This window comes from Penicillium chrysogenum (assembly GCF_028827035.1).
Source record: "Penicillium chrysogenum strain IBT 35668 chromosome Unknown utg000005l_segment0_segment0, whole genome shotgun sequence".
In the NCBI taxonomy this organism is placed as follows: Eukaryota; Fungi; Ascomycota; class Eurotiomycetes; order Eurotiales; family Aspergillaceae; genus Penicillium; species Penicillium chrysogenum.
In genome coordinates, this window is record NW_026622753.1 from 2,261,195 (window position 1) to 2,276,802 (window position 15,608).

The window sequence follows — 15,608 nt, forward strand, 5'->3', positions numbered from 1 at the left end:
GAATGGCAACTGGCTGAATACTACTCGCGGAGTCTGGCTTGGGATTCCTGGCCCGATGTAACTCTTCCTGGCTGCTCTCTCGAACTCAGAGCACCACGCCAATACATAGTCCAGGTATGTATCTTGTTCTTGGGATGCGACTTTCGATATAAAGCTGACGACCCCATTAATCATAGTAATATCTGATTCGGTCTCGGGACGTGAATATTGAATGCAGCCCACCATGAAGGACTTTCGTCGGGATGCCATGAGAAGTGTCTGCTGACCATTCCCATGAAACTTTCGGATCTGAAGAGCGGCAGGGCCTTGTTGAACGTGTTGAAATATTCATGAAAAAGATCTAGGATGAGCATCTGCTTTGGAAATCATCTCGAAGAGCTCGAGGATACCAAAATCAGCGAGCCTCCATCGACTGCCATTTTTCTGAGCGACATGGCGCCACACATTATTACCCGTCTTGCTTTCAAGCCAGCAGACACCCTCAGGGGAAACGATCGAAAAATGGGAGGATGCACCTAGGCGTAGTCGGTAAAATCAGCCCACCCATTCGTGTGCGACCGTTGAGGAACGATAGTCAGCGAGCCAATACTCACCAAAAAAATCGCATTGCGCCCTTCAGAGTTTTAAGGATATATGACCCTCCGTCGCCATCGCCTCGATCGGCCTCGGCCTCGAAAGACATTTGAGCAGAGACATTTCTCAGAGATGGTAACTCTGAATCGGATACTTCTGAAGGTTGAACATGCTCTAGGCCTGTGTCCTCGTCACTGGGCACTCGCCGTCGCTTGGACGCATGTGCTTCATTCAGTTCATCTTGTAGAGACTGAATGCGCTGTTCCAGCTCGTGATAATGTTCCTCGCTGTGACGGAGGGAATCTGCGTTAATCTAAAAGTCCCAACAAGTCAAACAGAACATACCGGTTGTGCTTTTTCTTGCGCCGCACTGTGTCCTCGTACTTGCAGGGTAGGTCGAATGTCCTGCAGAGGACACAGACCGGCCTAGTCCCATCACATTTGACCTTCTTCCGTCTGCATATACTGCATGCCTCTGGAGCATATGCAGGTCAGCGTCCAATTACAGTGGTTCCCTCAGTATAGGGGCCGTGGGGCCCGTCTGGGGGCCAGTCGATGCCTTGGCAAGGCGTACAACGTCGCTGGTGTTCCCATCCATGATACAAAACAGTATAGTAACACCAGAACTGTTTTTTTTTTTTTTTTTTCAAAATTGCAATCCCTACGCGGCTCCAATCATCATGATTAAGAATGGTAGGCTAAGACAACGTTTCTCCGTTGAGATTCAGGCGTTCAGATGTTGAGGCTTCTAATGAGGCATCAATGCTGAGTCACTATATGTGCCTCAGGCCAGAATGATGTATAACCGTAACTAACCGTAGGAACTAGCATCGGATTTGACACTTCCCCTCGATAGTCAGCTCCGGATCATACCTGAGATCCCCATAAATTGCGTGATTGAAGCTTCCCGTCATGTGTACTCACCGCGGTATATCCATCGGGGAGGAATACCGGCCTGCCGAAGATGTGGCCTAGAACATTCATCTTGGCTTTCTGGAAGACTTACACTTTCGAACTTTCTAAATCGGTCAGCATAGCGAAGGACATATCTTTGTTTTAGTCGCGGATCTAGACCTCCTTTTTATAATTAGCCTTTTGTGAGCCTATTTGTAGATTTGCCCTGAATGAAAGCAGTGCTATGGTAGGTAAACCAGAGAACTAGAGCAGAAGTCATGCTAACATTCTGTGTTAGATCGGATTAAAATAGTAATAATCTCTTATCACTTAGCAAACCATCGATCGCTTGATATAAATCATTTTTATTCAAATTAGGTGATGCTGTACACCTTGTACTCCCCTGACATAGGTTCCGTCAATGTACTTTGATCTTTGTGTATCAGCAATAGTTCGAGTAGTTCGAGCTCGCGAGTTATTTCCATAGTTTGGACCTGTTCACTGGACTCTCATACAATCAGCTATGTCAAGCCCTATTTACTCAAAGCCATGACGATGCAACAGGATGTTACTCTGTATAACAACCCAATCTCGCCACAGCATATAGCCGCGAACCATAATCAAGCCTAAATAGGTTGTTTACAGAACGATTGCCTGTTTACCGCCACAACCATCGAAATCTTGTTGCACAATTCAGCTATGTCTTAGATGTCTGTTTGCGCTACCTTTACTCTACCTCCCGTGAATGGTTGTGGTCTAGGTCATTGTCACACTATTGCGTGCATGACAAACTGGGCCTCCTTGGCCGAGGTTACTCTCTATTTATAAACTATATCCAAGGAAGATGTAACCGTAAAACAGCGGGGGACTTCTATCGGTCAAGCTGAGACATATATCGATCAATGAGAAGAAACGAAGCCACGGCGAAGACCTGCCCTTCGAGTCCATTGGCTGATTTCGAGCTTGTGGCGAGGTTGCTGTTCACATTGTTTCAAAAGCCTCATTGCCAAGGAGTAGACATGGTTGCAATAACAAAACATCAATGCAACCTGTGGCTGGATCATATGCCTTTACCCGGTCGTTTTGTAGGTAGGTTGCTTCCCGAAATCGTATGAACTTGTCCGACAAGGCAAAATATCACTCAAAACATTTGACCTTGGTATATCGGGGTCCAGTAACTCCCGCATATAAATGCAACAGATCATCCCTTTCAAGCCTTACTCTTTCCATCAGCAACAGCCTTCAGCATCATTGCAAGCTCTACTCATATAACCAACAAGTCCAAGCGCGTCTCAAAAGCCCACAATGGTTGCCATCGGTATCCGATCTCTCCTCTGCATCCTGGGAATTGCTTCCCTTGGCACATCTGCCGCCGTCGATGGTACCGTCCAAAGCTGGCAGCTGACCCAATATTGTGAGTTGAGCTAAAGTAAATCCCCGCTATCTCGAGCTAGGCTGATCCAGAATCAGGTAACGAGTTCTACACTGTCAGTAACGGTGACACCTGCTGGGACATCATTGCGCGGAACCAGAACAAGTTCACCATGAGCCAGCTACTGTGCTGGAACAACGATATCAACCCATGGTGCTCGAACCTGATTCCAGGCCGACAGGTCTGTATTGGAGTCGAGCGTCCTGGGCCTGTCTGCTAAAGTGATCAGCCTGGTGGCTGGAGTGCCGGCATTATAATTCAGAAAAAAAGTGAAATGCCTGGCATCGCCAAAGTCTTGGATCCCCAGATTGCTTGATGGAAGTAATGAGAGTTTGGTTTTTGAGTTGTGACTTTGTTTGCGCTGTTATTACAGACGGTCATTCATTGAATCAAAAATTTGAAGCTTGCTGGTATTGATATCTCTATGCACTGTTTCTGTTCCAAGCATCGTGTAAGAATTGTCTCATTGTAATTGGCTTCACCTCTGGGAACCGAGTATTGAGACGATCACCGGGCAATTGAAAGACATTATTGACCGTGAGTCTGCTCACCAACGAAGTCACCTCTTTGAGTTCGTCCGATGAGCATTCCGTTCCCTCTGGCTGAGGAGGGACGGTAACATCACCAGTCTTGATTTGTTCCGGATTATCGTAAGTTACCTTGAATTCCTTGCCTGTTTCGGAAATTATTGTTAGGCTGCGAGTATATCTCAGATAAGGGCATCAGATATGCGTACCGGTGAATTCTTCTGCCATGGCGAGAAGCTGGTTGTAGGTAACTTCATCCCCAACGATTACGCTGAATTCAGGCCAATCATCGAGGTCAAGGGCTTTGACCAGGTAAACAGCCATATCATATGTGTATGTCATACAGATCACGTTGTTCCCATCTCCTGGGATCGCCGCCGTGCCACTGGGTATATCAATACCAAAGGTGAACGGCTGCAGGTGAGTTTGGACATGGGGCATTCCCCAGTAGTCCATAAAGAAACCAGGGATTACCCTGGTATATTGCAAGGCACTAGCCTTGAGACGATCTGCCGCATCAAGCCAGTATTGAATGCTGGGGTCAATCGGAAGTAATCTTGCAAGGTTAAATAATTAGCATGGAATGGCATACGGCTGAAGCTGACCTACTCGGTGGTTTGGACGAATGAGTATTCACTGGGAATAAATCTTTTCGTTGATGCTGACTTCTCTGCAGCTTCGATCAAGTTCAACTGAGACTGACTCGTCTCGTCGGAAACTAGACCAATAGCAGATATAATGGTGTGGATGTTGTGCCGCTCCAGCACACGTGCCATTGAGGGAATATCGTCGTAGTTGATCTGCACATTTTGAATATTCTGCGAGGCAAAATCCTGTTTCACCTGAGGAGGTCAGTTACTTGGTCATGAAAATATCTCTACTTTGCGTACACTGCGAGACAAAACGACAATATCAAATTTAGAGTCGAGCAATTTTTCAACAATAGTTTTGCCCACTCCACCAGTTCCACCAGCCACAGCAATGACGGTCATAGTTGAGAAGTGTTTAGAAGTGGAAATAGTTGAAATAGTTGAAGTTGCAACGCAAGTGTTCCCCGCGATAACCCCACTAAGCAGATTTTCACGCATTTACTACTTCGGCTTCTACTCTTATGTCTTATGTAGAAACCTATGTATTTCAGAACTCCTGATCTACATATAAACTCCAATCAAATCTCCCTAGAAACGTCGGGGATTCGGGCTTTAGACATCGGCGACTTCAGGGTTTCCCCGGGCCCCCGCGGCCATGACGGCTATGACTAATATCGGAGGGAAAAGAATATAAAAAGCCCAAATCTTCCGACTTCTCTACTTGATATTCCCTTTAAACCCAATATATATCACATCCGATCTCATCATGTGTATGAAGGCTACCTGCTCGACCTGCAGTGAGTTTCCACTATCTGTGTTTCACAGAATACCAACTAATGATTACAGACAAGGTCACCTGGTGGGGTTGTGGAAACCATATCCCTTCGGTGATGGACTCAGTTCCCGAAGGCGACTGGTGCTCCTGCACTCCTCAAGTTGAGAAGGATGGGAAGAAGTACCCTCCCAAGGCGGCGAAGGCGGCTTGACTACAAGGCTGTGTAATTTGTTAGTTCGAGAAAGTGAGTGCCACATGTACTCCAGAGCCTTGTAAAGGACTTTCGTCGACAAAGCCTGCATTTCAACGACGTTCAAGGGGGGTTTGATGGAGTTCAGGAACTCGGGGCGAGATTTGAATATGTCAATTGGAGCAGATATATAACGAAAGTATGACGAAAGACAAAAATCAAAATCAAATCAAAATCCAAAAATCCAAACATGTCTTATATGGAAGCCAAAAGAGCGAAGGAACCACACGGAATCTAACAATAACGCAAATAAAAAGTGAACAGTCCAGTTGACAGGTATCCAAACACTCGACACTAAGGGCCCACTCCCTTGCCCGTCTTTTTTCTCCCTCTCTTCGCTGGTGCCTTTGGTGCCTTTGGTGGAAGTGGAAGTATGGGTGCCAGCACTGCGGGTAGATTTGCGGCGTTCACCTGCCGCATTAGAGACTCAGGTGGTTGTCCACCCCCGGGAGCTGGAGGAGCGGTAGGCAGATGTGGCGGTACCCTTGGCACGAAATCGTTTGGCAGAGCCGGCAACTTCCTTAGATCTTTCTTATGATCACAAACATAGAGGAGTCCCTGTCCGTCTGGACATGTCGCAGTGTAGAGCACAAACCGCAGGAAAGGCCCTGAAAGAGTCATTCCAAATGTATCACCTGGTAGAGATTTCATAACACAGGCCTGTACTCTCGTCCAATGAGACAAAGGCGCACCGTTGGCGTCAGTCAGACGGACGTCAATCTCCACAATCTTGTGACATGACCATCCACCAGGGATAGTCATGATGTTATAGCCCTGGACATAAACGGGGAGACCCATCGCCTCCAGTTGGTCTATATAACATTGAGGTATCCCCATTATATCGGCACCAGTATCATGAAGCGTCAACATGTTGATGCCACCAAGGCCATTACGTTGACTATCAACCGAGATATCCACTGGGAACTATATAGGAAACAACCGAACGTCAGAAAGAAGAAATAACAAGTCGAGAGATCAATATAGACACTATACCTTAACCGAGTGATAGGAGGTGTGCGAAGGAAAGGAATGAAGGGCTCCTAGATTGCCATGACCTGGAGGTAGGAGCTATATATGATATGTCAAGTCAGAACCAAGGATAATGTTTTAGTGGTGATGATCAACTTACACCTTCCACCCACCACGCTTTAGTGGTATCGTACTGCTTAGCCAGGTTCTTATGGAATTCCGCGTCAAACTTCTGGGGCTCATTGAGCTGCACGCCATTCGACCAGTAGCTGACCAATCCTCTCGACCACCCTAAATTTCCTTCCCTGTAAGCTTTGGTGAGAGCTTTGACATTGGGAAGCTGGTTATCTGGGTCCCTATTGGTATTAAGATGGGCCTCGATCTCTTTCAAATGATTCAAGCGTCGAACGATGTCCCAGCTGAGACCGGCTGGTTCAGAATGGACCATTTCATCGCGAGCAGCTCTTCTTCTCTCGTACTGCGACAGTCTGAATTTGAAGAAGTCAGGCAAAATTCCATCACTGATTCTCTCCACACATCTCTCAATTTGACTATCGATGTCGTTGACGTCGAGATCTAGCTCGTTGGCGTTCCAGCCTTCTGGAACAAGCGTTGGATCGGTAATTGGTTCGTCCCCATTGTGTTTCCATCGCTGTTGTCTCGTGGGGAGTGAAGACCCCTCATGCTGGTCTCCTTGAGACATAGCACTGTAGTCAACATAGTTGGGGTCCTCCGGGGCGAGGGGCGAATGACCTTCACCTTCGTCTGGTGAAAAATCAGAGGAGGAAGGAGAAGGAGAAACCTCCCTTTTACCATCGGTCTGTTTGCGCTTCTTGATAGATACCTCGTCCACAGGGGGCTCTGAGTACGCCCGCTTCGTGCTACGACGAGGAGGCATCTTGGAGAAACAGGAGATGAGCTTTGTGGGACGACAGGACAGGGCCTGGCAACTCGGGATGAATAAGAAGCATTGAAATGTGGGATATACATGAACATATTTGTAGTAAATATCCTGGTAAATTGAATTAGGCCGGGACAAAGAACACGATGGATTGAAAAATGACCTGTGGAGTAGAGGAAGATGAGCTCTGCGTGCTTGTGTAGATGGTGCCATTTCAAAGGTGCTATTTTTGGATTTCCAAGAAGCCCATGTGCTAGACAACAAAGAGGCCGAGGGAGTAACTCGATTCCGGGCGTGCAGCTCATCAATGGAAATGACTCGAGGTTCAAATGCGTTCTCTCGGAAGCCAGCCCATGGTGTTGCTTCAACGTTCTTTGTTTCATCTCAATGTACTCCGTACCAATAAGTCCTATCCGGAACGGAAGGGGCGAATCAAAGAAGATGTCAAAGGACAGGGCGTATTTGCCAAAGCATACGAGGGGAATAAGTAAACATTGGAAGCGCAATAGATGACCATGGGCGTAGTTCCAATCTGGTGTAGCGTAGTGTGTTTGAGCTTCTCGCTCGTCAACTTCAGAGATGCGAAAGACTTGCACGCTCCAATTTCTGATGCTTTGACCAGCCATGGAAGGATATCAATCAATTGCCTGTGCAATGGCTCGAATAGAGCGACATCGTCCAAACTCGCTTGGGCTTACAAACTGGGCCAATAGTGACGAATTCGGAATCTTGGAGTCTTCATCTCTGGCAATCACTTCTTTGTCCTGATCTAAAGCATCATTTTCAGATGTTCGTAGTGTGATAGCGTGAAATAACCAGTAACAAAGAAGCTGGACCCGGGGTCCATGTCAACCAGCAGCCCACTTGTACGTTCGAAGGTACGGTTGGCTTCCAAGGTTATTTCAAGCTAGAGAGATGCTGATAATGTGAATTAGCTTGGGGATCCATATGCCCCAGGACTGTGAACTTGTTTTACCTCCGATGTTCTCGACATGAATGGAAAGGAAAGCATCTCAGGCTGAAATATCAGACAATATTTTCAACACATGTCTCCTCATCAATTGAGGTGGACTTTAGGGCACACATACCGATGAGATTATCATGTATGCATTGGATACATATGTACTTCCTATAGTACAAAAAATCTCTACAAGCACCTACACCAGAACAAAGACCTAATCCGTAATCCGTCAATTTCTAACCAGTATGCACCTTGATTCTTTCTCGGTCGTTTCCATACGTGAATATCATGTAGATCAATCACAAAAAAAGCGCAGAAACGGGGCAATTTTCCCGACCTAAAAAAAGGAACGGTCGTACTAACACGAAGGGGATGACAGGAGTGAAAAAAGAAACCATGAAGGGGGAAAAATAAAAGAGAAAGAACATGCCATTACATCAGAATCTAAGCCTTAATCGCTGCGCCCAATGCACCACCACCGAACTGCTGACCACCAGGTCGGCGATCGCCCTGGGGAATGCGGGCACCGCCACGACCACCCCCACGACCGCGACCACCGCGGCCGCCGCGGGCACCGGGACCGTGTTCACGCTGGAAGGCATTCGCCATACCCTGGGTGCGCTGCTCGAGGGTCTTCTCGTTGGACTCGAGGAGGTTGGTGGACTTGTCGGCCAGGGTGACAATCTGGGACTGGAGACGGGAGAGCTCAACGCCCTTGCGGAAGATGATGGCGTCGTTGACCTGGTCGAGAGCGGCGGCGAGCTCTTCGTGCGAGATCATGCGGGAGATGATGGAGACGATCTTCTTGGGCTCGAGTTCGAACATAGTGGCCAGGGAAGAGATGGAGAGGCTGTCGTAGTAGGGGGCGTAGGTGAAGAGGTAGGTGCGCAGACCCTCCTCTTGGGTCTGGCGGGACAGCATGGCCTTGATCAACTCAGGCTGGGGCATGAGGTCCCAGATCTTGATCGCGGCAAAGGTAGAGGCGGAAAGCTTCCAGTCACCAGCGGCAAGAGCCTTGGCTCCGGCAATAACACCGTCGCGGGTGTTCTCGGGGGGACCGGTGAAGACCTGGCGTTCATTGTAGTCCAACATGCGACGGAAGGTCTTAGAGATCATGCGGCGACGCAGCTCGGGGGCGGAAGAGGTCTGGGCCATCAAAGGCACCTCAAGCAAAGCACTGCTGGTGAGGTAAACGCACTCGAGCAACTCGAGGTTGATGTGCATGTGGAAGGGCAGCTGACGCTGGCGCTCCAGACGCTCCTGCTCGGGCGAGACAGTGGAGTAACGCTGCATGATGATACCCTGGGCAAGAAGCTCCTTTTGGCGGCCGCTGCCGCAGATCTCACCAAGGGTGTTCTGGGCCTCGTAGATGAGCCCAGCGCGGAAGGCACAGAGACCAATCTGAACAAGGGTGCGGTTGAAGAGGATCTGGGTGCTGACATCGAAGGTGGCGATGTTTTCAGTCAGATGAGACATGAGCATCAAGTCACGAGACTTGTAGTATTGGTCGTGCAGGGCAAGGAAGTAAATTTGGCAGAGCATGGCGCGAGCCCGGGGAATGCCATCGCTGTGTTCGAACATGTAGTTGCAGATAGAAGCCACGAGGCTCTGCATATCCCCAGACTTATAGGTAGCAGTAACTGCTGACTTGATATTCGTGGGAACTGCCTTGTCTTTGGCCTGCTCGACAATGGCAATAACATTGGCAGGCTTGAAGTAAATGTGCTCCAACCGTCTGATAACCAGCCTGTTCATGCTATCCTGGCCGTTCTTATCAGCACCCTTGAGACTTTCAACGTAGAGCTGCGAGCGAACAAGCGAGGAGTAAAGTGCCTGCTCGTCCGTCAGACGCTCAATGTACTCTGAGGTGTGAGGGTCAATCTCTCGGAGACCCTTCGTGAGGCTGTCATCGAGGTGCTCCACAAGGGATACAACGGAACCGGGAATGAAGAAAGTCTCGCCCTCAGCAACAGTAGGTTGCTTCTCGTCGTCCTCCCACTCGTCGGCGACTTCGCTGACAAGGAATTGACGGTTCTCTTCCAACACGGAAAGGAGAGCAGAGTACTCCTCGTTTGCGGCCTGCCATTGCTCACTTGACATGTAGGTGGCGGCGGATGTGGCAGTAAGATCGAAGCGGGTGGAGATCAAGGTCATGTAGGTGCGAATGCGTTGGTAAGGGGTAGTGGCAACCTCGAGGAGCTTCTGCATGGTGCGAATCTGGTCGGCGCGGTCGGTGTTCTTCTTTCCGCGGGACTCGACAATGACACGGAGGTGCTTAAGGATGCTCTCAGGGGTGTACTGGAGAGTCTTGCCACCACGTCCAACCGTAGCGAATCCATCATCCTCACCGCCGGCGGCGGCGGCAGCAGCGAAGTTCTCGATCTTCTCGACCTTGGTGGGCTTGGGAGCAGGAGCAGGGGCGGGCTTTTCCTCGACCTCATCCGCCATGAAGGCATCCTTATCGGCGCGGTACTTCTCGACCAGGGTGGCGTATTCCTTGTTGTTCTTCTTAATCTTCTGCTTGACCGCGTTGAAGCCCTTGCTGTTGCTAGCATTCATCTTCTTGTTCGAGGCCTTCTGCTTGGTAGCGGTCTCGTTGGTGAAGTCTTCGAGCTCGGCGACGGCCTGGATGTAGATCTTGGGGGTGGGGCCTGTAATCTTCAACATTTGGCGGTTCAGGTTGTCGAACTCTGTGGGAGATCATGTCAGTTCACGCCATTCCTTGGGCCCTCCAATTTTGCTGGCTCTCCAGTCCTTCCAGGCAGGGTGTGGACTCACCAGTGGCGATAACAGCCCAGTCATTGATCTTCTGAGCGTTATCAATGAGGCGGATCGTGCTTTCGAGACCCTCGAGACGCTTGTCCTTAGCGGACTTGACGATTGTGACCTTCTCCTCCTCCTCACTCTCCTCGCTATCGGTGTCATCGTGCAAGAACTTGGAAGCACCAGTGCGGCCCTCCTCGCCCTCCTCGTCGCTGTCGGTGCTGGAGCCGGAGTCGGTGTCATCCTCGTCAGAATCTTCCTCGCTGCCGGAGTCGGAACGGTAGACCTCCTCCTCCTCATCAGACGAGCTGTCGCTGTCGCTGCCGCTGCCGTAGAAGAAACGCGACGCCATGTTTGCGGTTTGCAGTTTCGTTAAAAGGAAATGGCGATCCTAAAGCTGAAAAATCAGGTCGTCGGCGATACGAAGTTGAAGTTCCCGCAGTTGAGAGCCACACACGAAATTTAAGCGAGGGGCTGACTAAACCCAATTAGGTATAGCGCATAACAAAGAACCAGTGACGGTCTTTTTTATACTTCTTTTATTGCCTCAGACTTGCCACTGCTTGCTTCGTTTGACCCTTTTTAACTATTTGTTGACTTCGAAGGAGTACGAATATATCCACCAAGGAATTTAGGCAACTCATTGCTTTGGACTTGGGCAACTGCCTCTTACCGGGGAAGGAAGACCTGACCGATCAGGCAGACGCTTCCAAGGTTGGAAGCAAAGGAATCTCCGACAACATAACCATGGAGTGAAAGCTGCGCTATCAACTCATGTTTGCTTTCATCATTTCACTATTGACTCTACTATTTACTGTATACAGAAAACAAATCGGGGAACCCCCTGGAAGAAATAACATGCTATGACATACGACCGAAAAACTTACCTCGACAAGAGAAAACATAGATCAATATTCCCGAGAAGGTCAGAATTAATTGAAGCAGTTACGAGGAGATGAAAATAAAGAAATGGATGAGATCGTTCTTTCATACTCCATCCAGGCTATGCTGAGAGAGATAAAAGGCACACAGATATGCCGAAGCACTGCCTAAAGAAATCGCAGAAACATAATTGGGATCGTAACACAGCAAGAAACGTAATGAAACACAATGAAATAGTGATGATGATGATGTGGGGAGTGATATCTCGCGGCGAACGTTTGGCCACTGATGGGCACAGCTCACGGTGAGGAAGCGTGCGGATCGATCTAGCGCTAGGTAGCAACACAGATCGTGTATCAGCGGTCCGAGACCATTGTAGACCACGTTGACCCATGAAGGGGTCTTTTGCTTGGCTCATACCTATAAGAGCCGGCCATATGAGAACAGGTTGGCTGGCAAGGAATGGGTCAGCTGAGCAAGGCTTACACAGTGTCTTGGGAATCATTGACCCGTGGACAAAATATATGAGTATGCCTGCTCCCGAATCGTAGGAAAAGCTGGGCATGAGGAATGCCCTTTTGCCCCGGTACCCTAGTGCCATTGATTCTGGCCCATGTATCCTTCGCTGAGCACACCGTCTTCGAGGGTGCGAATGAAATCCCGATTGCGTTGGTTCCCATTCCCATTACCCGCTCGGCTGCCACGACGCCGTTGACTGGAATTAGCATCCACGTACCCGTCAGGAGGAGGTGGATAATACGCAGGGCTTGGCTGCAATCTAATCGGTGCGTTGGGATCCAGGTGGCTCGCAACTCGTTGAATGGTAGTCGGGATTCCTCCGTTAGGGTCCATGGTGGATGCTCGTTGACGGCCTGCTCGTGTGGTCGCCTGTGCATAGAGACTCTGAGCCGGCACCTGGTTGCCTGGCATCATTCCCATTTGATGACCATAGCCAGGCGGCTGCTGGGTAGGGTACGGAGGAGGCGGCGCACCTTGCTGGTACATGCCATTGTACATGGGCGGGGCTTGAGGCTGGGGCTGAGGTGGAGTATGGAATTGGTTCATCTGCACGGCATAGGCATTTTGTGCATGCGCCGCCTGAGCTGCTCTTTGTTTGCTAGCGGCCTCGGCTTGCTGTTGTTGTTGAACCCCCGGAGCCGGCTTATTGGCCGTCGAATACTTAAGGTTCATTGGTGGCATGAACGGCCCCGTGAACTTCTGCTGGGTGATGAACGGGTGCAGCTTGGCTTGTTGGGGTGACCATCGCTCGAGAGGATTGATCGACAGGAGTCCCCGCACGAAGTCGATGAAAGCGACGCGATTGTTCAGTTCTGCGATAGTTAGCCAAGTCCCAGCGTGAACATAGGAAAAAGGAAAGCCTACCTCGATCAATCTCTGCTTGCTTCATATTTTTCCGAGGCATTGGGTAACTCCGGATGATCTCCTCCAGTGTTGAGGCTGAGAAATACTTCTTGCTCGGTTGTTCCTTCGTGTTGTGTTCTCGGGAATACTGCTCCAGGCTCTTGAGGCGGTACGTCTTTCTTCCGAACTCGTCCTGTGTCTTTTCGAAGAACTCTCCCGACTGCTTGCCCATCTCCAACATCCAGGTCGGTGGGATACCCAGCATCTCAACGATTCGACAGATTTGATTGTACTCCGAAGAGCCAGGGAACAGAGGTAGACCCAGGAAGAGCTCCACCACGATACACCCAAGAGACCACATGTCAATGGCAGATGAGTAACTAGGAAAAGGATTAACAAGGAACAAAGCAGATCGGACCAAAGTACGTACGGCAGGCCTAATAGCACTTCTGGGGATCGGTAAAATCGAGATTGGATGTAGGTGTAGACAGTCTGGCGTTCATCGCAAGCAGAACCGAAGTCAATGACCTTGATGATTGGGCTCTCGAGGCTGGGAACAGTTAGAAAACGACCCTGAAAGGTAACGGGCGATACTGACTTTTTCAGAAGAATATTCTCCGGCTTCAAATCACAGTGAATCAGATGCGCTTTGTTCAACAAGCTCAAGGCATTCAGCAGTTGTTGGGCAAATACCCGGACAAGGGTAGTGCTCAATCCACGGAATTGGTTTTGTTTGATCAGCTCATAAAGATTAACGCTGAGCAATTCGAATGCAAGACACAAATGCTGACGGTGGATGAATGTGTCCTTGAGACGAAGCAGGTGATGGTCGTCATTCTTGTCATACTTGCTGTTGAGCTGCGGGGAGTCAGCGAGCATTCGGATAATAAGGATTGGAGGCTATATCATACCAGATCCAACACAGAAACTTCCATCATACTCTGGTTGAAGTAGGCAGTCTTGTTCTTGATGACTTTGACAGCCACTACTTCACCCGTTTTCAAGTTCTGGCATTTCACGACTTGGCCGAAGGTACCTTGACCTAGAACATCGAGAATCAGGTACCGATTTCTAGATCGGGAGGAGAAAGCATTGTCAGCCCGAGAGTCGGCTATCCAGGGGGAATCGGGGGCATACTTGTGACCGGCTTCCTCGCTTCCAAGGATATCGTTGACGTAAAGGATATAATCGCTGTCCTCATTGTCATACCCATCATTCTTGGTTCCTTTGCTGGGTTTGGTCAATACTCGTCGCGGGTTTCTCGAGGACTCGTAGTTGAAGCCCGGGTTGCATATGCGGTAGGTTGCCGGGAGGTGGGTTGTCAGCGATTGAAGCGGCTGAACAGGTTAGTCAAAGCGACGACAGGCTGAGACCTGGTGAGCACTCACGCTGATGAATCCGCCCTCTGGATTAGCGCGCCGATATGCGGGCTGTACATTCATGCGCGGCTTCAGTTCTTGCACAGACTGGATCTTTTGAAACTTGGGAACTGGACCGCGACCGGGCACTGGAGGGGCCTGAGATGGTAGCGAGCCAGATCGCGGAGATCGTGACCCTGGACCAAAGCCCGGACTCATGTGTGAAGATGCGGATGGCGGGTAGTACTGGTTTGGGCTGAGGTCGCCGGATTGAAGGGGAGGGAGTCTAGGGGGCCGGGTGGCTGTCGAGATGTTAACAAACAGGGCATGGCGGAACAAGTGACTGAGCTCGAACTCACATGGCGGCGATTGATATCCTTGTGGTGGCGATGCATATTCTGGTCTCGCAGGGGACCGGCGAGAAGCACCCTGGGGTGCAGACGGAAATCCATAGGAGCCTTGGGACTTGCCAGGACTAGTGGGATACGACATCGGCGGCGAAAGGACATTCCCCGGAGAGTATCTGCGGGCAGCCGATGATTCCTCTGCTTGATTCAAGAATTGTGACGAAGCGCGATTGTGGTTTGGCCTCGAGGGGTACTTCGCCCGGTTGTACGGGTCAGCGTCCTCCATGGTGGTATCCGCATCGGTGACATAATCCCGAGTACGTGGCGTGGCGGTGGGGGAGGAAGCCATGAAGACCGTTTTGGAATTTGAGCCGGCCGAAGGGGCTTTGGATGTCGTGCCGGGGGTCTGGAAAGTCTCGTACGTGTATCCAACGGGCGGCTGTGACTGTGGTGGCTGACCGTATTTCGAGGCAAGTTGCTGGGGATGAGATGCCAACGCAGTATTGAACTGCGCGGGGTGGCCCATCAAAGGATCTTGGTAAGGCTGCCACCCAGGATCCATTTTGGATAAACCCTCTTGTTGGGCCAACAAATGGATTCGGGGTCCGTGTTCGTCTGAAGCACTGCGATCAGGGTCCGTGGGATGCTAGCGGGGGACGGCACTCGTAATGCGACCGCAGGTTCGAGGCGAATCTTGACGGAATTCGAGGGACAGGAGGTGAAAAATAGGGAATTGGCGTTAAAATGAGGTCGTGCTATGCTTCATCATTTGAGGAATTGTTGGTGAAGACAAGTTTTGAAGGGGGAGGGGGCGGTCGCAATTTGGTTGCGACGCAGTAGACGTAGGCGGCTGGGGGTTCAGCCAAGTCAATAGACTTGTCTTGGGACCCCGTGAAATCGGGAAATCAAGACACTGGCGTCAACAGATATGTTATAACAATATCTTGACTTACTGAAGCATAGAAATAGTTATCTAGGTGGTACCTAGGTAGTATGCAGAGGATCAAGAAGAGGAGGGGAAGAT

General features: G+C 49.9%; 7 protein-coding genes across 7 annotated transcripts; 2 read left to right on the top strand and 5 right to left on the bottom strand.

The window, feature by feature from the left end:
• Window positions 1–589: 589 nt before the first annotated feature.
• Window positions 590–1,171, bottom strand: N7489_009257 (uncharacterized protein; the record flags this gene model as incomplete). The annotated part of the gene is made up of 3 exons (XM_056715007.1): window positions 590–860; window positions 919–978; window positions 1,080–1,171. The coding sequence occupies 3 exons, from the start codon at window positions 1,169–1,171 to the stop codon at window positions 590–592; spliced, it is 423 nt and encodes a 140-aa protein (XP_056562629.1).
• Window positions 1,172–2,772: 1,601 nt separating this feature from the next.
• On the top strand, window positions 2,773–3,119 carry N7489_009258 (LysM peptidoglycan-binding domain-containing protein; the record flags this gene model as incomplete). Its single annotated transcript, XM_056715008.1, has 2 exons — window positions 2,773–2,881; window positions 2,938–3,119. The coding sequence occupies 2 exons, from the start codon at window positions 2,773–2,775 to the stop codon at window positions 3,117–3,119; spliced, it is 291 nt and encodes a 96-aa protein (XP_056562630.1).
• A 202-nt stretch (window positions 3,120–3,321) lies between these two features.
• On the bottom strand, window positions 3,322–4,418 carry N7489_009259 (uncharacterized protein; the record flags this gene model as incomplete). The annotated part of the gene is made up of 4 exons (XM_056715009.1): window positions 3,322–3,572; window positions 3,636–3,982; window positions 4,036–4,268; window positions 4,317–4,418. The coding sequence occupies 4 exons, from the start codon at window positions 4,416–4,418 to the stop codon at window positions 3,322–3,324; spliced, it is 933 nt and encodes a 310-aa protein (XP_056562631.1).
• Window positions 4,419–4,782: 364 nt separating this feature from the next.
• Window positions 4,783–5,002, top strand: N7489_009260 (uncharacterized protein; the record flags this gene model as incomplete). The annotated part of the gene is made up of 2 exons (XM_056715010.1): window positions 4,783–4,813; window positions 4,863–5,002. 2 exons carry the CDS (start codon window positions 4,783–4,785, stop codon window positions 5,000–5,002), a joined length of 171 nt encoding a protein of 56 aa, XP_056562632.1.
• A 333-nt stretch (window positions 5,003–5,335) lies between these two features.
• Window positions 5,336–6,908, bottom strand: N7489_009261 (uncharacterized protein; the record flags this gene model as incomplete). The annotated part of the gene is made up of 3 exons (XM_056715011.1): window positions 5,336–5,965; window positions 6,035–6,109; window positions 6,171–6,908. 3 exons carry the CDS (start codon window positions 6,906–6,908, stop codon window positions 5,336–5,338), a joined length of 1,443 nt encoding a protein of 480 aa, XP_056562633.1.
• A 1,408-nt stretch (window positions 6,909–8,316) lies between these two features.
• nip1 (translation initiation factor eIF3 core subunit c) lies at window positions 8,317–10,987 on the bottom strand (the record flags this gene model as incomplete). The annotated part of the gene is made up of 2 exons (XM_056715012.1): window positions 8,317–10,562; window positions 10,651–10,987. 2 exons carry the CDS (start codon window positions 10,985–10,987, stop codon window positions 8,317–8,319), a joined length of 2,583 nt encoding a protein of 860 aa, XP_056562634.1.
• Window positions 10,988–12,108: 1,121 nt separating this feature from the next.
• Window positions 12,109–15,146, bottom strand: N7489_009263 (putative protein kinase Yak1; the record flags this gene model as incomplete). The annotated part of the gene is made up of 7 exons (XM_056715013.1): window positions 12,109–12,848; window positions 12,901–13,259; window positions 13,310–13,429; window positions 13,478–13,737; window positions 13,791–14,216; window positions 14,268–14,539; window positions 14,597–15,146. 7 exons carry the CDS (start codon window positions 15,144–15,146, stop codon window positions 12,109–12,111), a joined length of 2,727 nt encoding a protein of 908 aa, XP_056562635.1.
• Between the last annotated feature and the right edge of the window lie 462 nt (window positions 15,147–15,608).